Source organism: Salmo salar, chromosome 28 (assembly GCF_965601325.2).
Source record: "Salmo salar chromosome 28, fSalSal1, whole genome shotgun sequence".
Classification (NCBI taxonomy): domain Eukaryota; kingdom Metazoa; phylum Chordata; class Actinopteri; order Salmoniformes; family Salmonidae; genus Salmo; species Salmo salar.
Genome location: NC_138318.1, coordinates 36,587,675 through 36,615,000, shown reverse-complemented (window position 1 = coordinate 36,615,000; position 27,326 = coordinate 36,587,675). Strand labels below are relative to the sequence as shown.

The 27,326-nt window shown below is 45.2% G+C and overlaps 1 protein-coding gene across 1 annotated transcript in view; it reads left to right on the top strand.

The window, feature by feature from the left end:
• The window catches only part of LOC106589905 (calcium-activated potassium channel subunit alpha-1), a 220,986-nt gene that overhangs the window by 33,565 nt on the left and 160,095 nt on the right, over window positions 1–27,326 (top strand). Inside the window, exon 2 of the mRNA XM_045710059.2 lies at window positions 2,275–2,430. Within this exon, the coding sequence (XP_045566015.1) occupies window positions 2,275–2,430 (156 nt within the window). The remainder of the gene's footprint in view (window positions 1–2,274; window positions 2,431–27,326) is intronic.

Below are 27,326 nucleotides of genomic sequence, written 5' to 3'. Positions count from 1 at the left end.
GCCTATTCACTGAGGTAGCAGACAGCCTAGCCCATTTACTGAGGTAGCAGACAGCCTAGCCTATTCACTGAGGTAGCAGACAGCCTAGTCCATTCACTGAGGTAGCAGACAGCCTAGCCCACTCACTGAGGTAGCAGACAGCCTAGTCCATTCACTGAGGTAGCAGACAGCCTAGTCCATTCACTGAGGTAGCAGACAGCCTAGCCCACTCACTGAGGTAGCAGGCAGCCTAGTCCATTCACTGAGGTAGCAGACAGCCTAGCCCATTCACTGAGGTAGCAGACAGCCTAGTCCATTCACTGAGGTAGCAGACAGCCTAGTCCATTCACTGAGGTAGCAGACAGACTAGCCCACCCACTGAGGTAGCAGACAGCCTAGTCCATTCACTGAGGTAGCAGACAGCCTAGTCCATTCACTGAGGTAGCAGACAGCCTAGCCTATTCACTGAGGTAGCAGACAGCCTAGCCTATTCACTGAGGTAGCAGACAGCCTAGCCCATTCACTGAGGTAGCAGACAGCCTAGTCCAATCACTGAGGTAGCAGACAGCCTAGCCCATTCACTGAGGTAGCAGACAGCCTAGTCCAATCACTGAGGTAGCAGACAGCCTAGTCCATTCACTGAGGTCGCAGACAGCCTAGTCCAATCACTGAGGTAGCAGACAGCAGACAGCCTAGCCCATTCACTGAGGTAGCAGACAGCCTAGCCTATTCACTGAGGTAGCAGACAGCCAGCCCACCTACTGAGGTAGCAGACAGCCTAGCCCATTCACTGAGGTAGCAGACAGCCTAGTCCAATCACTGAGGTAGTAGACAGCCTAGCCCATTCACTGAGGTAGCAGACAGCCTAGTCCAATCACTGAGGTAGCAGACAGCCTAGTCCAATCACTGAGGTAGCAGACAGCAGACAGCCTAGCCCACTCACTGAGGTAGCAGACAGCCTAGCCCATTCACTGAGGTAGCAGACAGCCTAGCCTATTCACTGAGGTAGCAGACAGCCTAGCCCACTCACTGAGGTAGCAGACAGCCTAGCCCATTCACTGAGGTAGCAGACAGCCTAGTCCAATCACTGAGGTAGCAGACAGCCTAGCCCATTCACTGAGGTAGCAGACAGCAGACAGCCTAGATGATGTAGCAGGAGAATAGCTCTATGGCTGCTTGGCTATGATGGAGTCTCTCTCTCTCTCTCTCTCTCTCTCTCTCTCTCTCTCTCTTTCTCTCTCTCTCTCTCTCTCTCTCTCTCACACACACACACACTGGTTGGCTCTGTGTTTGTCTTGCTTGCTTGTCTCATGCTAACGTGTTGCCGTATGGATACATGGTCTGGTCCATGTATTGTGCTATACATCTTGAGACTGGTGGAGCATGATAGTGCATTCATTTGAGACATTTTTGCTCTCTAGAATTTATTACGTGATTAGTAATGCCTATTCCCTCTGTCTCGTGTGTTCCTCTCGTCCTCTCGTCCTTTCCTCTCGTCCTCTCGTCCTCTCTCTCTGTCTCTGTATTCCTCTCGTCCTCTCTCTCTGTCTCTGTATTCCTCTCGTCCTCTCTCTGTCTCTGTATTCCTCTCGTCCTCTCTCTGTCTCTGTATTCCTCTCGTCCTCTCTCTGTCTCTGTATTCCTCTCGTCCTCTCTCTCTGTCTCTGTATTCCTCTCGTCCTCTCTCTCTGTCTCTGTATTCCTCTCGTCCTCTCTCTGTCTCTGTATTCCTTTCGTCCTCTCTCTGTCTCTGTATTCCTCTCGTCCTCTCTCTGTCTCTGTATTCCTCTCATCCTCTCTCTGTCTCTGTATTCCTCTCGTCCTCTCTCTGTCTCTGTATTCCTCTCGTCCTCTCTCTCTGTCTCTGTATTCCTCTCGTCCTCTCTCTCCCTCTCGCTGTCTCTGTATTCCTCCCATCCTCTCTCTCCCTCTCGCTGTCTCTGTATTCCTCCCATCCTCTCTCTCCCTCTCGCTGTCTCTGTATTCCTCCCATCCTCTCTCTCCCTCTCGCTGTCTCTGTATTCCTCTCGTCCTCTTTGTCACTCTCTCTCTCTTCCTCTCTCTCTCTCTCTCTCTCTCTGTATTCCTCTTGTCCTCTTTATCTCTCTCTCTCTCTCTGTATTCTTCTCGTCCTCTCTTCTTCTCTCTCCCTCTGTATTCCTCTCGTCCTCTTTATCTCTCTCTCTCTCTCTCTGTATTCCTCTCATCCTCTCTCTCTCCCTCTCGCTCTCTCTCTCTCTCTCTCTCTCTCTTCCTCGCTCCCTCCCTCCCCCTCCATCTCCCCTTTTCTTCCAGAATGTTCATCGGGTCCATCACCCTATCTCCCATGGGGATGGCATCAAGCACACCAAGGAGACGGTGGCTGCTCTCAGCGAGGTGGGCTGGATGACCTCCGTCAAAGATTGGGCCGGGGTCATGATATCAGCCCAGACACTGACAGGCAGAGTCCTGGTAAGTTGCATGTTGCACAGTCACCTGTATGGTGTCCATGTTAGGACCTGGTGAGTCTGTATCTCATGTTGTTCTGGGTTGCTTTATGGTAAACATGAATGTCACCTGTCAGAAAAAGTAGATGGAGGGAATATAGAGGTGGTACAAAAGGTGACATCCCCAGAGACCATTGAAAGGGAAACACCAGTATACAATTTTTCTGAATATTCTCATGCAAAGTGCTGGAATATGTAATTTATTCTGAGGCCAATTCATTTGCTGCATTAGTTGGTATGAGAAGTTCATGATTTCATTAATTTGGTAGGCTACATAAGCTCACTCTCAGATAAAATACTTGCTGTATTTATGTCTATATACGGATGAAAAGGGAAGTTGTACACTCATGTCTGTTCTTATTATAATAAAGAGCCTTTGTCAAGGGCCACCGTTTACAATATGTCTCACACAGTCTGATGTGATGATTTTACAGTAGTATTTCCTTTTGTGGGTTTTAGAACGACTGTGCTAAAAGAATCAGCTAAAAGGATATTCTTCGTCAAAATCTTCTCTGTGCCCCATGACGAAATATGTAGAATTGCAAAGAAGTTAGATGTTTTCCAAAAAAAATAAACATTCATTGTCTTTTGTAGACAGGCAGTTTTGGCTGCCACACCGGCACAAATAGCTACATAACCTTTAGAACAGTGCTGTACCCAGACAGATTATTTATTTACAGAGGAAAAGTGAATGAGCATAACAAAACTTCCTTGAAATACTATGATGAATATACTATGAAGGTAAAGTTCCTCTGTCGAGTGTCTGTGTTCTTTTGCCCATCTTAATATTATCTTTTCATTGGCCGGTCTGAGATATGGCTTTTTCTTTGCTACTCTGCCTTGAAGGCCAGCATCCCGGAGTCGCCTTTTCACTGTTGACGTTGAGACTGGTGTTTTGCTGGTACTATTTAATGAAGCTGCCAGTTGAGGACTTGTGAGGCGTCTGTTTCTCAAACTAGACAGTCTAATGTACTTGTCCTCTTGCTCAGTTGTGCACCGGGGCCTCCCACTCCTCTTTCTATTCTGGTTAGAGCCAGTTTGTGCTGTTCTGTGAAGGGAGTAGTATACAGCGTTGTACGAGATCTTCAGTTTCTTGGCAATTTCTCGCATGGAATAGCCTTCATTTCTCAGAACAAGAATAGACTGACGAGTTTCAGAAGAAAGTTCTTTGTTTCTGGCCATTTTGAGCCTCTAATCAAACCCACAAATGCTGATTTTCCAGAAACTCAACTAGTCTAAAGAAGGCCAGTTTTATTGCTTCTTTAATCAGGACAACAGTTTTCAGCTGTGCTAACGTAATTGCAAAATGGTTTTCTAATGATCAATTAGCCTTTTAAAATGATGAACTTGGATTAGCTAACACAACGTGCCATTGGAACACAGGAGTGATGGATGCTGATAATGGGCCTCTGTACACCTATGTAGATATTCCATAAAAAATCTGCCGTTTCCAGCTACAATAGTCATTTACAACATTAACAATGTCTACACTGTATTTCGGACTGTAGTGTATACATACTTATTTATTTATTTGATATATTTTTATTTATTTAGCCACAACTAAATGAATGCAGTGGGAACACTCTTTTACAGACCGTGATGTAGCATGGAGTAGTCTCACACTGTCCATCAGTCACAACAAAGGCAGGGTGACTTTTCACAAAGTGGATTTGAGATAAGAGAGTATTAAGGCCTATCCCCCCATCCCATCCCTTAATACCCTTATCATAAAAGAGAGAGAGAGAGAGAGAGAGAGAGGGGGGGGGGGGGGGGAGAGAGGGGGGGGGGGGGGGGGGGAGACAGACAGAGAGAGCGGCCAAGCCCCATCCTGCGACCTAAGAGGTATGTATCAGATGCTCAACATGCTCTGATCACACCTACTGTGATGGTCCGGGCCTGAACCACACAAAAACAACATTAGACACTATGGAACACAAAGCTTTTCCTATCTCATCTGGAATATAAAAGCTCTGAGATCATCTGCCTTTGGCCTAAAGAGCAGGAACCCAGACTTCATCAAAGAAATTGGAAATACAGACATTGTCATCCTACAAGAAACATGGTATAAAGGAGACGGACCCACTGGTTGCCCTCTAGGTTACAGAGAGATGGTAGTCCCATCCACCAAACTACCAGGTGGTATAGAGGAGACAGACCCACTGGTTGCCCTCTAGGTTACAGAGAGATGGTAGTCCCATCCACCAAACTACCAGGTGGTATAGAGGAGACAGACCCACTGGTTGCCCTCTAGGTTACAGAGAGATGGTAGTCCCATCCACCAAACTACCAGGTGGTATAGAGGAGACAGACCCACTGGTTGCCCTCTAGGTTACAGAGAGCTGGTAGTCCCATCCACCAAACTACCAGGTGTGAAACAGGGAAGGGACTTAGGGGGTATGCTAATTTGGTACAGAGCAGACCTAACTCTCTCCATTAAATTAGTCAAAACAGGAACATTTTACATCTGGCAAGAATTTAATAAGGAAGATCTGTGCTACCTATATCCCCCCACTAGAATCCCCACACTTTAATGAAGACAGCTTCTCCATCCTGGAGGGGGAGAGCAACCATTTCCAGGCCCAGGGACATGAACTAGTCTGTGGTGACCTAAATGCCAGAACTGGACAAGAACCTGACACCCTCAGCCACACAGGGGGACAACCACCTGCCTGGAGGTGACAGCATTCCCTCCTCCATATACCCCCCCTAGGCACAACTATGACACCATAACCAACAAAAACGGGTCACAACTCCTGCAGCACTGTCGCACGCTGGGTATGTACATAGTCAATGGTAGGCTTTGAGGGGACTCCTTTGGTATGTTCACCTATGTATAGAACACATTGTCCTTTATGGTTGTGAGGTCTGGGGTCCACTCACCAACCAGTAATTCACAAAATGGGACAAACACCAAATTGAGACTGCATGCAGAAATCTGCAAAAATATCCTCAGTGTGCAACATAAAACACCAAATAATGCATGCAGAGCAGCCGATACCTGTTAATTATCAAAATCCAGAAAACCACCTAAAAGGAAGAGATTCCCAAACCTTCCAGAACAAAGCCATCACCTACAGAGAGATGAACCTGGAGAAGAGGCCCCTATGCAAGCTGGCTCTGTTCACAAACACAAACAGACCCCAAAGAGACCCAGGACAGCAACACAATTAGACCCAACCAAATCATGAGAAAACAAAAAGAAAATTACTTGACACATTGGAAAAAATTTACAAAAAAGCAGAGCAAAATAGAATGCTATTTAGCCCTAAACAGAGAGTACACAGTGGCAGAATAACTGACCACTGTGACTGGATCAAACTTAAGGAAAGCTTTGACTATGTACAGACTCACTGAGCATAGCCTTGCTATTGAGAAAGGCCGCCGTAGGCAGAGCTCAAATAAAATCAAAATCAAATCACAATATCTCACAATGGCTCTCAAGAGAAGTGCACACTTCCCTTTTGTACTTTAACTATTTGCACATATTTACAACAGTGTATATAGACATAATATGACATTTGAAATGTCTATTCTTTTGGAACCTTTGTGAGTGTAATTTTTACAGGTAATTTTTTATTGTTTATTTCACTTTTGTTGATCTATTTCACTTGCTTTGACAGCAGTGTAAACATATGTTTCCAATGCCAATAAAGCAGAGAGAGAGAGGAGAGAGAGAGAAGAGAGAGAGAGAGAGAGAGAGAGAGCAATTTAGCCATTTACATTTGGTCAGTCACAACAAAGACAGGGTGACTTGGGACTAAGTGGATGAGTGTATTAGTAAAATAAGAGCATTTTAAGGCCCTACCCCACTATCCCATAGTTTAGCCATATCCATTTAGTCAGCCAGCCGACCTGGGTTCAAACTATATCTTAAATATTTCAATACTTTGTGTGTTTTCTCTCTTTAGCCCACCTGCAGTGCCAGATGGGATTGTTTTGTAACTACTCGATTGGTCCATCAAGCCAAGCTAGCTTAATTGAGCACAGATAAAGTATTTTAACCTAGATCTGGTAAGCCGGTCCGGTCGAAATGGTCGCCGTTCAATGGCGACATCCATCTATTCTACTGTTGAGAAAGTATGTGTGTCTCATGGTGAACACATGCTGTTTTCCCCCTCCACTCTGTCCTCTGTTACCCTCATTATATTGTAGGATTAAGAGAGGAGACTTAACCAACATCAGATTAGAGAGACGCTCCTCATTTCACTTTAACCACGTCCCATTGACACGGCCACGTCCCAAACGGAACCCTATTCCCTTTAAAGTGCACGACTTTTGACCAGGGCTCATAGGGAAACCCATCGGCCTCTGGTCAAAGTAGGGCACTATATAGGGAATAGGGTGCCATTTGGAAGGCATACTGTGTATCCTGCCAATCCAGGGGACCATAGTCAAGGACAGTCCTCTGTACTCAGCCCTCTCCTCCCAAAGGTTCTATATCAGCTTGATATCAGACTGGTTGTGGTTGACAGTGCATCTGTTCCTTAAAAGGGTTGATGCCATCATTGATGATTCATCTGTAAGTGCTTAGCAAAGCTAGTTTATTGACGAGGGATGACGGGGGGGGGGGGGATGATGGAGGGATGACTGGGGATGAGGGAGTAATGAAATGGCATTATCCAGCCCCCCCCCCCTCCATCCCCTCTCTGCCCCCCCAGTCCCAAATGTAGTCCAACATCTCCAACTGTACTGCCTGCATGTATGGAGGGAGGCTGAACATTGTAGCAACATGGATCAGGAAGGAACTGTCATTTCATTCGTTGTCTGAATGCTGCGGTTTTCACATTGTCTTAACGAAGCAGAGCAGAGCCACCAGTCTCTCTTACTGTTTACAACAGTGGTGGCTGGTGGAACTGTACATTGGAGGACTGGCTCATAGTAATGGCTAGAACATAATGAATGGAATGATATATATCCACCATATATTATTTCATTATTATGAGCCATCCTCCCCTCACCAACCTCCTCTGGTATAACAATGGTGGTTATTGAACCATTTTCAACACTCTTAACCTACAAATTGTAAACAATTTAAATGATTATTTTTAGCCAATTTTATCTTCCAAAAAGAGGGTTTTAGAAAGTTTCTCGTTCAAGAAAAGTACAGAATGGATTTGTCCCAAATGTCACCCTGTCCTCTAGTCTGTCCTGTCTTCTAGTCTGTCCTGTCCTCTAGTCCGTCCTGTCCTCTAGTCCGTCCTGTCTTCTAGTCTGTCCTGTCCTCTAGTCCGTCCTGTTCTCTAGTCCGTCCTGTCCTCTAGTCCGTCCTGTCCTCTAGTCCGTCCTGTCCTCTAGTCCGTCCTGTTCTCTAGTCCGTCCTGTCTTCTAGTCCGTCCTGTTCTCTAGTCCGTCCTGTCCTCTAGTCCGTCCTGTCCTCTAGTCCGTCCTGTTCTCTAGTCCGTCCTGTCCTCTAGTCCGTCCTGTTCTCTAGTCCGTCCTGTCCTCTAGTCCGTCCTGTTCTCTAGTCTGTCCTGTCCTCTAGTCCGTCCTGTCCTCTAGTCCGTCCTGTCTTCTAGTCCGTCCTGTCCTCTAGTCCGTCCTGTTCTCTAGTCCGTCCTGTTCTCTAGTCCGTCCTGTCTTCTAGTCCGTCCTGTCTTCTAGTCCGTCCTGTCCTCTAGTCCGTCCTGTTCTCTAGTCCGTCCTGTCCTCTAGTCCGTCCTGTTCTCTAGTCCGTCCTGTTCTCTAGTCCGTCCTGTCCTCTAGTCCGTCCTGTCTTCTAGTCCGTCCTGTCCTCTAGTCCGTCCTGTTCTCTAGTCCGTCCTGTTCTCTAGTCCGTCCTGTTCTCTAGTCCGTCCTGTTCTCTAGTCCGTCCTGTCCTCTAGTCTGTCCTGTCCTCTAGTCCGTCCTGTCCTCTAGTCCGTCCTGTTCTCTAGTCCGTCCTGTCCTCTAGTCCGTCCTGTCTTCTAGTCCGTCCTGTCCTCTAGTCCGTCCTGTCCTCTAGTCCGTCCTGTTCTCTAGTCCGTCCTGTCTTCTAGTCCGTCCTGTCCTCTAGTCCGTCCTGTCCTCTAGTCCGTCCTGTCCTCTAGTCCGTCCTGTCTTCTAGTCCGTCCTGTCTTCTAGTCCGTCCTGTCTTCTAGTCCGTCCTGTCTTCTAGTCCGTCCTGTCCTCTAGTCCGTCCTGTTCTCTAGTCCGTCCTGTTCTCTAGTCCGTCCTGTCTTTTAGTCCGTCCTGTCTTCTAGTCCGTCCTGTCCTCTAGTCCGTCCTGTTCTCTAGTCCGTCCTGTCTTCTAGTCCGTCCTGTCTTCTAGTCCGTCCTGTCCTCTAGTCCGTCCTGTTCTCTAGTCCGTCCTGTTCTCTAGTCCGTCCTGTTCTCTAGTCCGTCCTGTTCTCTAGTCCGTCCTGTCCTCTAGTCCGTCCTGTCTTCTAGTCTGTCCTGTCCTCTAGTCCGTCCTGTCCTCTAGTCCGTCCTGTTCTCTAGTCCGTCCTGTTCTCTAGTCCGTCCTGTCCTCTAGTCCGTCCTGTTCTCTAGTCCGTCCTGTCCTCTAGTCCGTCCTGTTCTCTAGTCCGTCCTGTCCTCTAGTCCGTCCTGTTCTCTAGTCCGTCCTGTCCTCTAGTCCGTCCTGTCCTCTAGTCCGTCCTGTTCTCTAGTCCGTCCTGTCCTCTAGTCCGTCCTGTCCTCTAGTCCGTCCTGTTCTCTAGTCCGTCCTGTCCTCTAGTCCGTCCTGTTCTCTAGTCCGTCCTGTCCTCTAGTCCGTCCTGTCCTCTAGTCCGTCCTGTCCTCTAGTCCGTCCTGTTCTCTAGTCTGTCCTGTTCTCTAGTCTGTCCTGTTCTCTAGTCCGTCCTGTCTTCTACTGCGTCCTGTTTTCTAGACCGTCCTGTCCACTAGTAAGTCCTATCCTCTATTCTGTCTGGAAACAAAGTGGATAAAGTCTCCTGAAAGAGGATTTAGCCAGGGCGCGTCCTAGTTCTCTCCTCTATGTTACATTTGTATCCAAATGGCAGCCTATTCCCTACATAGTGCACTCTTTATGACCAGAGCTCTATGCCAGTTGTCTGCACGGTTGGTCCTTAAACCTTGATTCATTTGATGCAAAATATTAGAGATGGAATAATACCGGTATCATTATACTCGTTAGTATTATGGCAAGGAAGCAAAATACGAAGAGCATTTCACTTCTTTAGGAAAACAGCCATAATGTTGGAAACAAAACATCATTTTGTTGTCATCCAAGGTCAGTTTTTTGTAGTTTTTTAAGGCTATAGCACACAATATGTTACATACAGTAGGTTTTTAAAACAACAAAGAGTTTTGTTTGCTTCGTGTTTTTTTGATTGTTTTTTTGCCATGGAAAAAACATTACGATACTGGTATCGTCACAGCCCTACAAAATATCTAAAGGAACCTATTATTAAACAGACTTTCCAAACGTGGGTCTGTTGTAGACCCACTTCATCTCTGCTAACTCATGTCAAAATAAAAGTCCTGCATGTGCGCCATACATGCACAGCCGAGGAATTCCTTGTGGGGGACTTACATGAGGTACAACAGATAGGAAGTGGCTCTACAACAACTACATATAACAACGTCTATGTTGTCCTCAGTCTGTCTGTGATGATTTAGAGAGAATTAATGTAATTGTGTGTGTGTGTGTGTGTGTGTGTGTGTGTGTGTGTGTGTGTGTGTGTGTGTGTGTGTGTCTGTCTGTCTGTCTGTCTGTCTGTCTGTCTGTCTGTCTGTCTGTCTGTCTGTCTGTCTGTCTGTCTGTCTGTCTGTCTGTCTGTCTGTCTGTCTGTCTGTCTGTCTGTCTGTCTGTCTGTCGTCGTGTGTGTGGCTGTGTATGTTTATGTCAGTGTGTGTACGTCTGGCCATATACTAACTAGTGTGGTTTCTCTATGAGGGTTCCAGTGCAGCTTTAACAGTAATGGTAATAGTGGTGAGTCCCCCGACCGTCACCGTGGCAACAGCAGCTTACCTAAGAACGGCAGATGCGTGTATTATGTGTCAGCTTGTTTAGGGGGGCAAATTAAAACCTATTTCTGGGCCATCTGAGGGTGTATTTTGGGTCTTAGGTCTATGAGAGAATAGAATCGGGTATAAATGAAAAATTGTCTGTCTGAGTCTCAAACTGTGTGTTCACCTTTGAGACAGCAGGAGAATGACAGACAGACAGACAGACAGACAGACAGACAGACAGACAGACAGACAGACAGACAGACAGACAGACAGACAGACAGACAGACAGACAGACAGACAGACAGGTGTACCTCTCACCTTTGAGACAGCAGGAGAATGACTGACAGACAGACAGACTGACAGACAGGTGTACCTCTCACCTTTGAGACAGCAGGAGAATGACTGACAGACAGACAGACAGACAGACAGACAGACAGACAGACAGACAGACAGACAGACAGACAGACAGACAGACAGACAGACAGACAGACAGGTGTACCTCTCACCTTTGAGACAGCAGGAGAATGACTGACAGACAGACAGACAGACAGACAGACAGACAGACAGACAGACAGACAGACAGACAGACAGACAGACAGACAGACAGACAGACAGACAGACAGACAGACAGACAGACAGACAGACAGGTGTACCTCTCACCTTTGAGACAGCAGGAGAATGACTGACAGACAGACTGACAGACAGGTGTACCTTTCACCTTTGAGACAGCAGGAGAATGACAGACAGACAGACAGACAGACAGACAGACAGACAGACAGACAGACAGACAGACAGACAGACAGACAGACAGACAGACAGACAGACAGACAGACAGACAGACAGGTGTACCTCTCACCTTTGAGACAGCAGGAGAATGACAGACAGACAGACAGACAGACAGACAGACAGACAGACAGACAGACAGACAGACAGACAGACAGACAGACAGACAGGTGTACCTCTCACCTTTGAGACAGCAGGAGAATGACTGACAGACAGACTGTTTTTTGAAACACCATTCTATTTTAGATTTACTGTAGGCCCTCCTCTCTCTCTACTCTATTTCTCTCTCTTTCTCCCCCCCTCTCTCTCTCTCCCTCGTTTTCTCTCCCCCCTCTCTCTCTTTCTCTCTTTCTCCCCCCTCTCTCTCTCCCTCTCTTTCTTTCCCCCTCTCTCTCTCCCCCTCTCTCACTCTCTATCTCTTTCTCTCTCTATATATATCTCTTCATCTTTCTCTCCTTTTCATTAGAAGTGTCTTCAAGCTGCTCTTTACTTGTGTTCAAACAAACAAGCTTTGCTCTGGCCTCTAGCCTCTGGGCTCTGGCCTCTAGCCTCTGGGCTCTGGGCTCTGGCCTCTGCACTCTAGCCTCTGGGCTCTGGCCTCTGCACTCTAGCCTCTGGGCTCTGGCCTCTGCACTCTAGCCTCTGGCCTCTGCACTCTAGCCTCTGGGCTCCAGCCTCTGCACTCTAGCCTCTGGGCTCTGGCCTCTAGAAAGGCTAGACAATTGAAATGTGTTTTTGTCTTTGGAAGAAGGATTTGACTTTGCTGGGTGATGTGGTTTACGCGTCGACCAGAAGGACGTTTTCATCAGCAGGGCTGACACTTAGCCTCAGAAAGCATGAATGAGCTACAGCTGAGAGCAAAGCACTACAACAAAAAGCTTTCAGTCTGATGAGAAACCAGGGACAAAGGGGGGCGAGGGAGGGAGGTAGGGAGAGAGAGAGATTGTGTGGGTTTGTGTGTAAGCGAGAGAGACAGAGGGAGCAAAAGACAGATATATTATCTGAGGTGAGACTGAAAACAGCACTATATTGCAAAGAGGAACATCCTAGGTGCCATTGGAAAGTGATGGGAGAGGAAACTAAGCCTTGCCTGAAGAGACATGATACATTATACAACTGAAAAGTGTTTTTATCATCAATCCATGTTCCATCTCAGTACAAGTCTCTACAGCTCAAACCACAGGAAAACTCTCCTCTCCTCTCCTCTCCTCTCCTCTCCTCTCCTCTCCTCTCCTCTCCTCTCCTCTCCTCTCCTCTCCTCTCCTCTCCTCTCCTCTCCTCTCCTCTCCTCTCCTCTCCTCTCCTCTCCTCTCCTCTCCTCTCCTCTCCTCAGCTTCAGTCACCAGCGTCAGTCACCAGCTTCAGTCACCAGCGTCAGTCATTAGCGTCAGTCATTAGCGTCAGTCATTAGCGTCAGTCATTAGCGTCAGTCATTAGCTTCAGTCACCGGCGTCAGTCATTAGCGTCAGTCAAGTCACCAGCATCAGTCATTAGCGTCAGTCACCGGCGTCAGTCACCAGCTTCAGTCACCAGCTTCAGTCACCAGCGTCAGTCACCAGCGTCAGTCACCAGCTTCAGTCACCAGCTTCAGTCACCAGCGTCAGTCACCAGCTTCAGTCACCAGCTTCAGTCACCAGCGTCAGTCACCAGCGTCAGTCACCAGCTTCAGTCACCAGCTTCAGTCACCAGCGTCAGTCATTAGCGTCAGTCACCAGGGTCAGTCACCAGCGTCAGTCATTAGCGTCAGTCACCAGCGTCAGTGCCCTTTGGCAGTGGAGATAGGGCAAAGTGCCACCTGTGACCTGTGATGCCAGCAGGATTAGGGAGGGTGTGTGTTTGTTCGTGCGTGCATGTGTGTTTGTGTGTGACTTTCACCCTTCTGACTGCTCCTGGCCTTCCTCCCACCACAGTGCAAATAACCCTCTAGTGCCCAGCTAGCACAACCAGTGTGTGTGTGTGTGTGTGTGTGTGTGTGTGTGTGTGTGTGTGTGTGTGTGTGTGTGTGTGTGTGTGTGTGTGTGTGTGTGTGTGTGTGTGTGTGTTCGTCCGTGTGTGTGTCCTCCCCAGCCTGCTATTTTAATTTGGTGGCAGCTGCCTGGACTGGTCTGTTGTCTTAGGGAAAACAATGCCATGTGGGACACAATCCCTGGGTTACCATCACTGTCACTGTCTCCTCCTCGTCTTCAAACTGTATAAATAAACACATATCATATCTTGATTCAAAGTTGTATGCTATTAATATCTGTTTATTTTTATGCTAAGAAACTGTTAGGTTGTCTAAAGTTCTTCTTCACAGGATCTGTTGACTACTGATGCTGTAGCTGATGTTGTACTGTAGCTGACGCTGTAGCTGATGCTGTAGCCGATGCTAATGCTGTAGCTGATGCTGTAGCTGATGCTGAAGCTGTAGCTGATGCTGATGCTGTAGCTGATGCTGATGCTGTAGCTGTAGCTGATGCTGATGCTGTAGCTGATGCTGTAGATGATGCTGTAGTTGATGCTGATGCTGTAGCCGATGCTGTAGCCGATGCTGTAGCCGATGCTGTAGCTGATGCTGATGCTGTAGCTGATGCTGTAGCTGATGCTGTAGTTGATGCTGATGCTAATGCTGTAGTTGATGCTGTAGCCGATGCTGTAGCTGATGCTGTAGCTGATGCTGTAGCTGATGCTGATGCTGTAGCTCATGCTGAAGCTGATGCTGTAGCCGATGCTGTAGCTGATGCTGTAGCTGATGCTGATGCTGTAGTGATGCTGATGCTGAGAAGCTGTGGTTCTTACTATTTCTCATCCATACTCCATCTGTTGGTTATTTCATGGTGTCAGTCCTAATGTTGTAGCATAAGTGTCAGATCTACCCTACAGATACAGTCAGGCCCGTCGTTTTATTCTGACACGTTTACATGACCTGGGTCTTTAGCCATCTGCAGAGCATAGCCTACTGAGACTCTCCTGAGGCTTGACTCTCTGCACACAGGGGGTTGAACCCTCACAGCGATGTAGTTTACCAAAGTTCAATCAGAAAGGCTGGTCTGAATGGCTTGTCACTTTTAATTAATATAGTAAACACATACAAAGTCACATTGCTTCCTAGCTCACTCATCAGTATAGCTGGTATATATATATATATATATATTTATTTATTTATTATTAAAAAAATATATTTTTTTTCACATTTATTTAACCAGGTAGGCCAGTTGAGAACAAGTTCTCATTTACAACTGCGACCTGGTCAAGATAAAGTAAAGCAGTGCGACACAAAAAACAACACAGAGTTACACATAAACAAAACGTACAGTCAAAAACACAATAGAAAAAAAGAAACAGATGGGCTATGTATAGCTGCAGCAGTGATCGGTTAGCTGCTCAGATAGCTGATGTTTAAAGTTAGTGAGGGAAATATAAGTCTCCAGCTTCAGCGATTTTTGCAATTTTTTCCAGTCATTGGCAGCAGAGAACTGGAAGGAAAGGCGGCCAAAGGAGGTGTTGGCTTTGGGGATGACCTGTGAGATATACCTGCTGGAGCGCGTGCTACAGGTGGGTGTTGTTATCGTGACCAGTGAGCTGAGATAAGGCGGAGCTTTACCTAGCATAGACTTATAGATGACCTGGAGCCAGTGGGTCTGGCGACGAATATGTAGCGAGGGCCAGCCGATTAGAGCATACAGGTCACAGTGGTGGGTGGTATAAGGTGATTTGGTAACAAAACGGATGGCACTGTGATAGACTGCATCCAGTTTGCTGAGTAGAATGTTGGAGGCTATTGTGTAAATGACATCGCTGAAGTCGAGGATCGGTAGGATAGTCAGTTTTACTAGGGTATGTTTGGCAGCATGAGTGAAGGAGGCTTTGTTGCGGAATAGAAAGCCGATTCTAGATTTAATTTTGGATTGGAGATGTTTAATGTGAGTCTGGAAGGAGAGTTTACAGTCTAACCAGACACCTAGGTATTAGTAGTTGTCCACATATTCTAAGTCAGAACCGTCCAGAGTAGTGATGCTAGTCGGGCAGGCGGGTGCGGGCAGCGAACAGTTGAAAAGCATGCATTTAGTTTTACTAGCGTTTAAGAGCAGTTGGAGGCCACTGTAGGAGTGTTGTATGGCACTGAAGCTTGTTTGGAGGTTAGTTAACACATTGTCCAAAGAAGGGCCAGATGTATACAGAATGGTGTCGTCCGCGTAGAGGTGGATCAGGGAATCATCTGCAGCAAGAGCGACATCGTTGATATATACAGAGTAAAGAGTCGGCCCGAGAATTGAAACCTGTAGTACCCCCATAGAGACTGCCAGAGGTCCGGACAACATGCACTCCAATTTGACACACTGAACTCTGTCTGAGAAGTAGTTGGTGAACCAGGCAAGGCAGTCATTTGAGAAACCAAGGCTGTTCAGTCTGCCGATATGAATACGGTGATTGACAGAGTCGAAAGCCTTGGCCAGGTCAATGAAGACGGCTGCACAGTACAATATTTTATAGTTGGCGGTTATGATATCGTTTAGTACCTTGAGCATGGCTGAGATGCACCCGTGACCAGCTCGGAAACCGGATTGCACAGTGGAGAAGGTGCGGTGGGATTCGAAATGGTCAGTGATCTGTTTATTAACTTGGCTTTCGAAGACTTTAGAAAGGCAGGGCAGGATGGATATAGGTCTGGATACAGGTCTATAACAGTTGGTCATCCCCTTTTGAAGAGGGGGATGACCGCGGCAGCTTTCCAATCTTTAGGGATCTCGGACGATATGAAAGAGAGGTTGAACAGACTGGTAATAGGGGTTGCAAAAATGGCGGTGGATAATTTTAGAAAGAGAGGGTCCAGATTGTCTAGTCCAGCTGATTTGTACGGGTCCAGGTTTTGCAGCTCTTTCAGAACATCTGCTATCTGGATTTGGGTGAAGAGAAGCTGGGGAGGCTTGGGCACGTGACTGTAGGGGGTGCGGAGCTGTTGGCCGGGGTTGGGGTAGCCAGGAGGAAAGCATGGCCAGCCGTAGAGAAATGCTTATTGAAATGATCGATTATCGTGGATTTATCATCGGTGACCTAGTCTCAGTGCAGTGGGCAGCTGGGAGGAGGTGCTCTTGTTCTCCATGGACTTTACAGTGTCCCAAAACTTTTTGGAGTTAGAGCTACAAGATGCAAATTTCTGTTTGAAAAAGCTAGCCTCTGCTTCCCTGACTGACTGCATGTATTGGTTCCTGACTTCCCTGAACAGTTGCATATCGGCTTTTCGATGCTAATGCAGTCCGCCACAGGATGTTTTTGTGCTGGTCGAGGGCAGTCAGGTCTGGAGTGAACCAAGGGCTATATCTGTTCTAGGTTCTACATTTTTTGAAAGGGCATGCTTATTTAAGATGGTGAGGAAATTACTTTTAAAGAACGACCAGGTATCCTCGACTGACGGGATGAGGTCGATATCCTTCCAGGATACCCGGGCCAGGTTGATTAGAAAGGCCTGCTCGCAGAAGTGTTTTAGGGAGCGTTTGACAGTGATGAGGGATGGTCGTTTGACCGCAGACCCATAGCGGATGCAGGCAATAAAGCAGTGATCGCTGATATCCTGATTGAAAACATCAGAGGTGTGTTTGGAGGGCAAGTTGGTCAGGATAATATCTATGAGGGTGCCCATGTTTACGGATTTTGGGTTGTACCTGGTGGGTTTCTTGATAATTTGTGTGAGATTGAGGGCATCTAGCTTAGATTGTAGGACTGTTAAGCATATCTTAGTTTAGGTCACCTAACAGAATGAAATCTGAAGATAGATGAGGGGCAATCAATTCACATATGGTGTCCAGGGCACAGCTGTGAGCTGAGGGGGTCTATAACAGGCGGCAACAGTGAGAGACTTATTTCTGGAGAGATTAACTTTTAAAATTAGAAGCTCGAACTGTTTGGGCATAGACATGGAAAGTATGACATAACTTTGCAAGCTATCTCTGCAGTAGATTGCAACTCCTCCCCCTTTGGCAGTTCTATCTTGACGGAAAATGTTGTAGTTGGGGATGGAAATCTCTGAATTCTTGGTGGCCTTCCTAAACCAGAATTCAGACACGGCAAGGACATCAGGGTTGGTGGAGTGTGCTAAAGCAGTGAGTAAAACAAACTTAGGGAGGAGGCTTCTGATGTTAACATGCATGAAACCAAGGCTTTTCCGGTTACAGAAGTCAGTAGATGAGAGTGCCTGAGGACACACAGGGCCTGGGTTAACCTGCACATCACCCAAGGAACAGAGGAGGAGTAGGATGAGGGTACGGCTAAAGGCTATAAGAACTGTTCGTCTAGTGCGTTGGGGACAGAGAATAAAAGGAGCAGATTTCTGGGCGTGGTAGAATAGATTCAGGGCATAATGTGCAGACAGGGGTATGGTGGGGTGCGGGTACAGTGGAGGTAAACCCAGTGGAGGTAAATCTCTGGACGTACTAATTATGCTGGTTTATCACCGCATGTGTGGGAGGTGGGACAAAGGAGGTATCTGAGGCATGTTGAGTGGGACTAGGGGCTCCGCAGTAAACTAAAACAATGATAACTATCCTACACAACAATATACAAGGCATATTGACATTTGAGAGAGACATAAAGCGTGGCATAAAGCAATCACAGGTGTTGATTGGGAGAGCTAGCTAAGACAACAACGGGTAAGACACCAACAGCTAATCAGCTAAGACAACAACAACAGGTAAAATGGCAATGAATGGGCAGAGAGGGTCGGTTAACTACACACAGGGCCTGAGTTCGGGGCTAGGGCCGACAGATAAACAAAGGTAAACAAAGTGGAGTATCGTGATAAATGAACAGTCCAGCAGGCATCAGCTATGTAGCCAAGTGATCATAGGGTCCAGTGAACAGCAATAGATGAAACAGGGAAGCCGCTGGATAGTCGTTACTACCTAGCAAGCGGGAGACACGGCGTTTAAAGTTAGCAGGCCGGGGCTAGTTGAAGTGCCTGCTCCGACGTCCAGCAAAGGCCGGTTAGGGGCACAGTGGATGGAGTTACGCCGGCAGGCCAGTCGTGGTGGTACTTCGTGTCGACAGAAGAGTCTAGGCCAGTTGGCGGAAGAGGTATTGTGGCTGTAGTAATTTTGTTTGCTAGCCGGGAGATGCGCCTGGCTCGTGGCTAACTGGTGCTAGCTTCGGGACAGGGGCATTAGCCACTATAGCCACTCGGTAGCAGCTAGCTAGCAGTGATGATCCGATGCAAAGGTCCAGAGCTTACGGCAAGGATCCGGTGGAGTAGTGGAATTCTAGCCCTGTTGGGGAAGAGCCCGGGAGGCATCAGCTGTGTAGCCGAGTGATCACTGAGCGGGCCGGGAGGTGGACCTGGCTCATAGCTAGCTTCGGGGCTGGGCCACTCGGTGGCAGCTAGCTAGCTGTGATGATTAGGAGTAATGGTCCAGGGCTTACGGCAGGAATCCGGCGTTGTAGTGGACAAAACAGTCCGATACCGGCAGGCTGACAAGTGTTATCCAGGCTAGAAGCGTCTGGAGTCTGTGCAGAAGGTAAAGTCCGCTAGCAGTGGCTGACAATGACTAAATAGCTAGTAGCTAATTAGCTGGTTAGCTACTGATGAAGGTTCTGGCAAAAAGGTCCAAAAATAGTGGATCCGTATCAAATTGGGTGAGGCGGGTTACTTGAAGGTATATTTAATTTAAAAATGGAAAAGAGGTTGAAAATAAATTGAAATATATACAACAACAAAAAATTACTGGGAAGAACGACAAACCACGTCTGCTCTACTATGCCATCTTGGGAAAAAAAACATTAAAATCAGTATAGCTGGTGTTTATATGGTGGTGTTATAATGTTACCTCATCAGGATAGCTGGTGTTTATATGGTGGTGTTATAATGTTACCTCATCAGTATAGCTGGTGTTTATATGGTGGTGTTATAATGTTACCTCATCAGGATAGCTGGTGTTTATATGGTGGTGTTATAATGTTACCTCATCAGTATAGCTGGTGTTTATATGGTGGTGTTATAATGTTACCTCATCAGTATAGCTGGTGTTTATATGGTGGTGTTATAATGTTACCTCATCAGGATAGCTGGTGTTTATATGGTGGTGTTATAATGTTACCTCATCAGTATAGCTGGTGTTTATATGGTGGTGTTATAATGTTACCTCATCAGGATAGCTGGTGTTTATATGGTGGTGTTATAATGTTACCTCATCAGGATAGCTGGTGTTTATATGGTGGTGGTGTTATAATGTTACCTCATCAGCTTAGCGTCATGTCTCTCCTCTCTTAACTATTAACAAGTGTGCGGAATGTCATTCACCTATTAACTTCAGACTATGAGCATGGCTGTAACGGTCGTCGTAGGAAGTGGACCAAGGCGCAGCGGGTTGAGTGCTCATTTTAACAAAGAACACTGAAAATACAAAACACGAAAACACACAAAAGCACAGTAATGCAGGCACCGCACAGCAATGCACAAACAACCTCCCACAATTCCCATAACAAACACACTCCTAATTATAGGACCTTCAATCAGAGGCAACGATAAACAGCTGCCTCCAATTGAAGGCCCCAATCCCAATTACCTAAACATAGAAATAGAATGACTAGACGGAACATAGAAATACACTAACATAGAACATAGACCAAAACCCCAGAATACATAAATCAAACACCCCTCTACATAAACACACACCACGAACCACATAAAACAAATACCCCCTGCCACATCCTGACCAAACTACAATAACCAATAACCCCTTATACTGGTCAGGACGTGACAATGGCACACTAAGTCAATTCCACCATGCTTGCTGATTGACCTACGGGTGCACTCGTGCAATAATCAATTCTCTTTCTTTCAACCACTGGGCATAAATCTAGGGGATTATTTATATGTCAGCTCAAACCTTGTGTCTCCCACTTGCTGTTTTGCAGCAACAGTCTTGTATTTCTCTTCCCAAAATGTATATTGCCTAAACATTAGTGTTTACCTCAGTGTTTAACATCAGGAGTTGAGGAATCTGATCAGTTTAAAAAGATGGGTGTAAGAATGTTTTAATTAAACGGATCCAGTATGAGAATATGTGTCTCTTAATCATTTATCATATACACTACTGACATAGTTTATATTTTTTTGCCATGATTTTTCTAATGAGTATTTTCTGTGATTTTATTAAGCGAGAGAATAGGATAATAGACGGGAGTATGAGTATTGTAGGGTACACAGCAAATTTGCCCATTTTACCTTGTGTTGATTTTTCTGGGTAACATTTCTAGTGTGGATTCAGAAGTTACATTAATTTAACTCTCAGTGATGTAATAGAACCCCAGTGTTGGTGTTAATAACCAGAGTTGAGTGTGATTTTTGTGTCATTTTTACTCTGTGTAGAGTAAAACACTCAGAACCACGCATCTTATCATCATATTTCCCAGCATGCTGTATTGCTGGTTGATTTTCAGAATTGTTTGTTTCAATATCTGTGTTTTTACATGTACAGTGGGGCAAAAAAGTATTTAGTCAGCCACCAATTGTGCAAGTTCTCCCACTTAAAAAGATGAGAGAGGCCTGTAATTTTCATCATAGGTACACTTCAACTATGACAGACAAAATGAGAAAAAAATTCCAGAAAATCACATTGTAGGATTTTTTATGAATTTATTTGCAAATTATGGTGGAAAATAAGTATTTGATCAATAACAAAAGTTTTTCTCAATACTTTGTTATATACCCTTTGTTGGCAATGACACAGGTCAAACGTTTTCTGTAAGTCTTCACAAGGTTTTCACACACTGTTGCTGGTATTTTGGCCCATTCCTCCATGCAGATATCCTCTAGAGCAGTGATGTTTTGGGGCTGTCGCTGGGCAACACGGACTTTCAACTCCCTCCAAAGATTTTCTATGGGGTTGAGATCTGGAGACTGCAACTCAGCATTCTTTGTCCTCCAAACACGACGAGTTGAGTTTTTACCAAAAAAGTATATTTTGGTTTCATCTGACCATATGACATTCTCCCAATCCTCTTCTGGATCATCCAAATGCTCTCTAGCAAACTTCAGACGGGCCTGGACATGTACTGGCTTAAGCAGGGGGACACGTCTGGCACTGCAGGATTGGAGTCCCTGGCGGCGTAGTGTGTTACTGATGGTAGGCTTTGTTACTTTGGTCCCAGCTCTCTGCAGGTCATTCACTAGGTCCCCCCGTGTGGTTCTGGGATTTTTGCTCACCGTTCTTGTGATCATTTTGACCCCACGGGGTGAGATCTTGCATGGAGCCCCAGATCGAGGGAGATTATCAGTGGTCTTGTATGTCTTCCATTTCCTAATAATTGCTCCCACAGTTGATTTCTTCAAACCAAGCTGCTTACCTATTGCAGATTCAGTCTTCCCAGCCTGGTGCAGGTCTACAATTTTGTTTCTGGTGTCCTTTGACAGCTCTTTGGTCTTGGCCATAGTGGAGTTTGGAGTGTGACTGTTTGAGGTGTGGACAGGTGTCTTTTATACTGATAACAAGTTCAAACAGGTGCCATTAATACAGGTAACGAGTGGAGGACAGAGGAGCCTCTTAAAGAAGAAGTTACAGGTCTGTGAGAGCCAGAAATCTTGCTTGTTTGTAGGTGACCAAATACTTATTTTCCACCATAATTTGCAAATAAATTCATAAAAAGTCCTACAATGTGATCTTCTGGATTTTTCTTTCTCATTTTGTCTGTCATAGTTGACGTGTACCTATGATGAAAATTACAGGCCTCTCTCATCTTTTTAAGTGGGAGAACTTGCACAATTGGTGGCTGACTAAATACTTTTTTGCCCCACTGTACATTGATTGGTTGATTTAATATTATGCTACATATTCTGAATGCAGGTTGCAGGGGATTTAAAGCTCCAATTGTTGGATATTCTCACTCTGATATTCTCACATTACTTTGCAAGCCAGCATAATTTGACTTGCAGGCCTGATATGGCCTGTAAACCAGGAGTTTCCTAACACCTCTGTGTTAGGGTATAACTCAGCCCTGGTCAGCTTCCTCATTGTACATTGTATTACCTTAACCAATCAAACAGAGTGATGTGTTTCAGGCTCTGAGTAGTTACAGTGTTACACCACCACATTCAATCAAATGTATTTATAAAGCCCTTCTTGCATCAGCTGATGTCACAAAGTGCTGTACAGAAACCCAGCCTAAAACCACCAAACAGAAAGCAATGCAGGTGTAGAAGCACGGTGGCTAGGAAAAACTCCCTAGAAAGGCCAAAACCTAGGAAGAAACCTAGAGAGGAACCAGGCTCTGAGGGGGCAGCCAGTCCTCTTCTGGCTGTGCCGGGTGAAGATTTTAACAGTACATGGCCAAGATGTTCAAATGTTCATAGATGACCAGCAGGGTCAAATAATAATAATCACAGTGGTTGAAGAGGGCGCAACAGGTCAGCACCTCAGGAGTAAATGTCAGTTGGCTTTTCGTAGCCGATCATTCAGAGTATCTCTACCACTCTTGCTGTCTCTAGAGAGTTGAAAACAGCAGGTCTGGGACAAGGTAGCACATCCGGTGAACAGGTCAGGGTTCCATAGGCACAGGCAGAACAGTTGAGAAATGGAGCAGCAGCTTGACCAGGTGGACTGGGGACAGCAAGGAGTCATCAGGCCAGGTAGTCCTGAGGCATGGCCCTAGGGCTCAGGTTGTCTGAGAGAAAGAAAGAAAAAGAGAAAGAGAGAATTAGAGAGAGCATACTTAAATTCACACAGGACACCGGATAAGACAGGAGAAATACTCCAGATATAATATACTGACCCTAGACCCCCAACACAAACTAGTGCAGCATAAATACTGGAGGCTGAGACAGGAGACACTGTGGCCCCGTCCGACAATACCCCCGGAAATACAACCTGAGTAATTACAGTGTTACACCACCACATGAAATACAATCTGAGTAGTTACAGTGTTACACATGAAATACTACCTGAGTACATTTTTCCATTTACATTTTTGTAATTTAGCAGACGCTCTTATCCAGAGCAACTTACAGTAGTGAATGCATACATTTCATACATTTTTTTCTCCGTACTGGTCCCCCGTAGGAATCGAACCCACAACCCTGGCGTTGCAAACACCATGCTCTACCAACTGAGCCACACGGGACCGAGTAGTTACAGTGTTACACATGAAATACAACCAAGTAATTACAGTGTTACACATGAAATACAACCTGAGTAATTACAGTGTTACACATGAAATACAACCTGAGTAATTACAGTGTTACACATGAAATACAACCTGAGTAATTACAGTGTTACACATGAAATACAACCTGAGTAGTTACAGTGTTACACATGAAATACAACCTGAGTAATTACAGTGTTACACATGAAATACAACCTGAGTAGTTACAGTGTTACACATGAAATACAACCTGAGTAATTACAGTGTTACACCACCACATGAAATACAACCTGAGCAGCTCAAAATAGTGTATCTGCCAAAGCTTTGATTGAGTGTCCAATTTCTAAGTGCTTCAACCTCTGGGGTTTCTGCAGCACTTACTGTAAGTTAATGGCAGTCTCCCGTTGCTGTCAAAATGACTCACAAAATGTATTCAATGCCAAATAATGAATAGGTTCGTTTTGTTGAATACATTTGGAATGAGTCCAGTCAAGTAACTTTTAAATGTTCTGGGTGCGGTGTTGCATTTAGGCTGCATCTACCTGGAAAAGCATGCAATTTTATGCTATCGTAACTTCACAAGACCTTTAGAACATACCTTAAACCAATCATTGCTGGATGGGTGGGTATATAAAAAATGTATTTGTGGTGCATCCTCTCAAAGTAATCCGTTTTCTTTCTGATATAAAACACCATCATCTGTCAGCTTGCTTGGCTGAGTTCCATCACTCTTTTTGGTGTTGTTGGAGTCAGGATAGAATGGTGTTGGAGTCAGGATAGAATGATGTTGGAGTCAGGATAGAATGGTGTTAGAGTCAGGATAGAATGATGTTGGAGTCAGGATAGAATGGTGTTGGAGTCAGGATAGAATGATGTTGGAGTCAGGATAGAATGTTGTTGGAGTCAGGATAGAATGGTGTTGGAGTCAGGATAGAATGGTGTTGGAGTCAGGATAGAATGTTGTTGGAGTCAGGATAGAATGATGTTGGAGTCAGGATAGAATGATGTTGGAGTCAGGATAGAATGATGTTGGAGTCAGGATAGAATGATGTTGGAGTCAGGATAGAATGTTGTTGGAGTCAGGATAGAATGGTGTTGGAGTCAGGATAGAATGGTGTTGGAGTCAGGATAGAATGGTGTTGGAGTCAGGATAGAATGGTGTTGGAGTCAGGATAGAATGTTGTTGGAGTCAGGATAGAATGTTGTTGGAGTCAGGATAGAATGATGTTGGAGTCAGGATAGAATGATGATGGAGTCAGGATAGAATGTTGTTGGAGTCAGGATAGAATGTTGTTGGAGTCAGGATAGAATGTTGTTGGAGTCAGGATAGAATGTTGTTGGAGTCAGGATAGAATGATGTTGGAGTCAGGATAGAATGATGTTGGAGTCATGATAGAATGTTGTTGGAGTCAGGATAGAATGATGTTGGAGTCAGGATAGAATGATGTTGGAGTCAGGATAGAATGTTGTTGGAGTCATGATAGAATGTTGTTGGAGTCAGGATAGAATGGTGTTGGAGTCAGGATAGAATGATGTTGGAGTCATGATAGAATGTTGTTGGAGTCAGGATAGAATGATGTTGGAGTCAGGATAGAATGATGTTGGAGTCAGGATAGAATGTTGTTGGAGTCAGGATAGAATGATGTTGGAGTCAGGATAGAATGATGTTAGAGTCAGGATAGAATGATGTTGGAGTCAGGATAGAATGATGTTGGAGTCAGGATAGAATGTTGTTGGAGTCATGATAGAATGTTGTTGGAGTCAGGATAGAATGATGTTGGAGTCAGGATAGAATGATGTAGTCAGGATAGAATGATGTTGGAGTCAGGATAGAATGATGTTGGAGTCAGGATAGAATGTTGTTGGAGTCAGGATAGAATGTTGTTGGAGTCAGGATAGAATGTTGTTGGAGTCAGGATAGAATGTTGTTGGAGTCAGGATAGAATGATGTTGGAGTCAGGATAGAATGTTGTTGGAGTCAGGATAGAATGATGTTGGAGTCAGGATAGAATGATGTTAGAGTCAGGATAGAATGATGTTGGAGTCAGGATAGAATGATGTTGGAGTCAGGATAGAATGTTGTTGGAGTCATGATAGAATGTTGTTGGAGTCAGGATAGAATGATGTTGGAGTCAGGATAGAATGATGTAGTCAGGATAGAATGATGTTGGAGTCAGGATAGAATGGTGTTGGAGTCAGGATAGAATGATGTTGGAGTCATGATAGAATGTTGTTGGAGTCAGGATAGAATGATGTTGGAGTCAGGATAGAATGATGTTGGAGTCAGGATAGAATGTTGTTGGAGTCAGGATAGAATGATGTTGGAGTCAGGATAGAATGATGTTAGAGTCAGGATAGAATGATGTTGGAGTCAGGATAGAATGATGTTGGAGTCAGGATAGAATGTTGTTGGAGTCATGATAGAATGTTGTTGGAGTCAGGATAGAATGTTGTTGGAGTCAGGATAGAATGATGTTGGAGTCAGGATAGAATGATGTAGTCAGGATAGAATGATGTTGGAGTCAGGATAGAATGTTGTTGGAGTCAGGATAGAATGATGTTGGAGTCAGGATAGAATGATGTAGTCAGGATAGAATGATGTTGGAGTCAGGATAGAATGTTGTTGGAGTCAGGATAGAATGTTGTTGGAGTCAGGATAGAATGTTGTTGGAGTCAGGATAGAATGTTGTTGGAGTCAGGATAGAATGATGTAGTCAGGATATAATGTTGTTGGAGTCAGGATAGAATGTTGTTGGAGTCAGGATAGAATGTTGTTGGAGTCAGGATAGAATGTTGTTGGAGTCAGGATAGAATGTTGTTGGAGTCAGGATAGAATGTTGTTGGAGTCAGGATAGAATGTTGTTGGAGTCAGGATAGAATGATGTTGGAGTCAGGATAGAATGATGTTGGAGTCAGGATAGAATGATGTAGTCAGGATATAATGTTGTTGGAGTCAGGATAGAATGTTGTTGGAGTCAGGATAGAATGGTGTTGGAGTCAGGATAGAATGTTGTTGGAGTCAGGATAGAATGGTGTTGGAGTCAGGATAGAATGGTGTTGGAGTCAGGATAGAATGATGTTGGAGTCAGGATAGAATGATTTAGTTATAGAGGAACTACTTCAAGCCGCTGTTTGCCCGTCCTCCTGTATGTCTGACAGTCTGCCTGTCTGTCCACCCGGGCGTTGTTTAGGTCCTTTTGGGGCTTGATGTTTTATTGAGTGAGTCAGAGAGAGCCTGTGGCCATCAGGTCCCTCCGGATAGCTAGTTACCCTCAGGCTAGCAATTAGCTTTATACACCAAAGCACAGCAGAGATGCTAGTAACCTTTCCCCTGGTGCGTTGAACACATGACACTCATATGGAAAAGTAGGAGTCTCACATGGCCTACTTGTCGTTTTGACATCCTGTTGAATTCGGCACATGAGTAGGTCAGGTCATATGTAGAATAAATGTAATATTTTAATGTGATGTTTGTAGCAGAATGGTATCTGTAGTAAGATGTCACTCCTAGTGTTTGTCATTGTTTCAATCAGGAGCTGGCAGCACCAGATACATACAAATAGTATACATCTTGTGCTAGGACTAGTGAGTGTCTGAGATAGACACACACCATTAAAATCTCTCTCAGGCCAAGCTGTTCCCTCTGGAGTGTTTGGTTGTTCCCTTTAATCAGTGGTTCGTCATGTAGGCAGGACACTACTTACACCAGATCATTTCCCTGTGTCTGATTTGGTGAGCACTTTACCCAGCAAGCTGCGCTGGAATTTGGGCACCAGCTGTCAGGAAATGTATGCCAGTTATTTTTGACTTACATCTTGTGGTGAATTTTAAGATTTTGTTGAATGTTGTACATGCGTTTGGCCTATTTACATTCTTGGATATGTAATATCTAAAACTGTTAGAATACAAACCATCTTTACCGGATGTGTTCCAGTTTTCGGATTTACAGTAAGTTTTCGGATTTACAGTAATTTTTCGGATTTACAGTAAGTTTTAGGATTTACAGTACATCCACTTTGTCTTGTTGTATTTTAGAGCACTGGAACTATAAAACGTGTGACATCACAGAATAGCCTG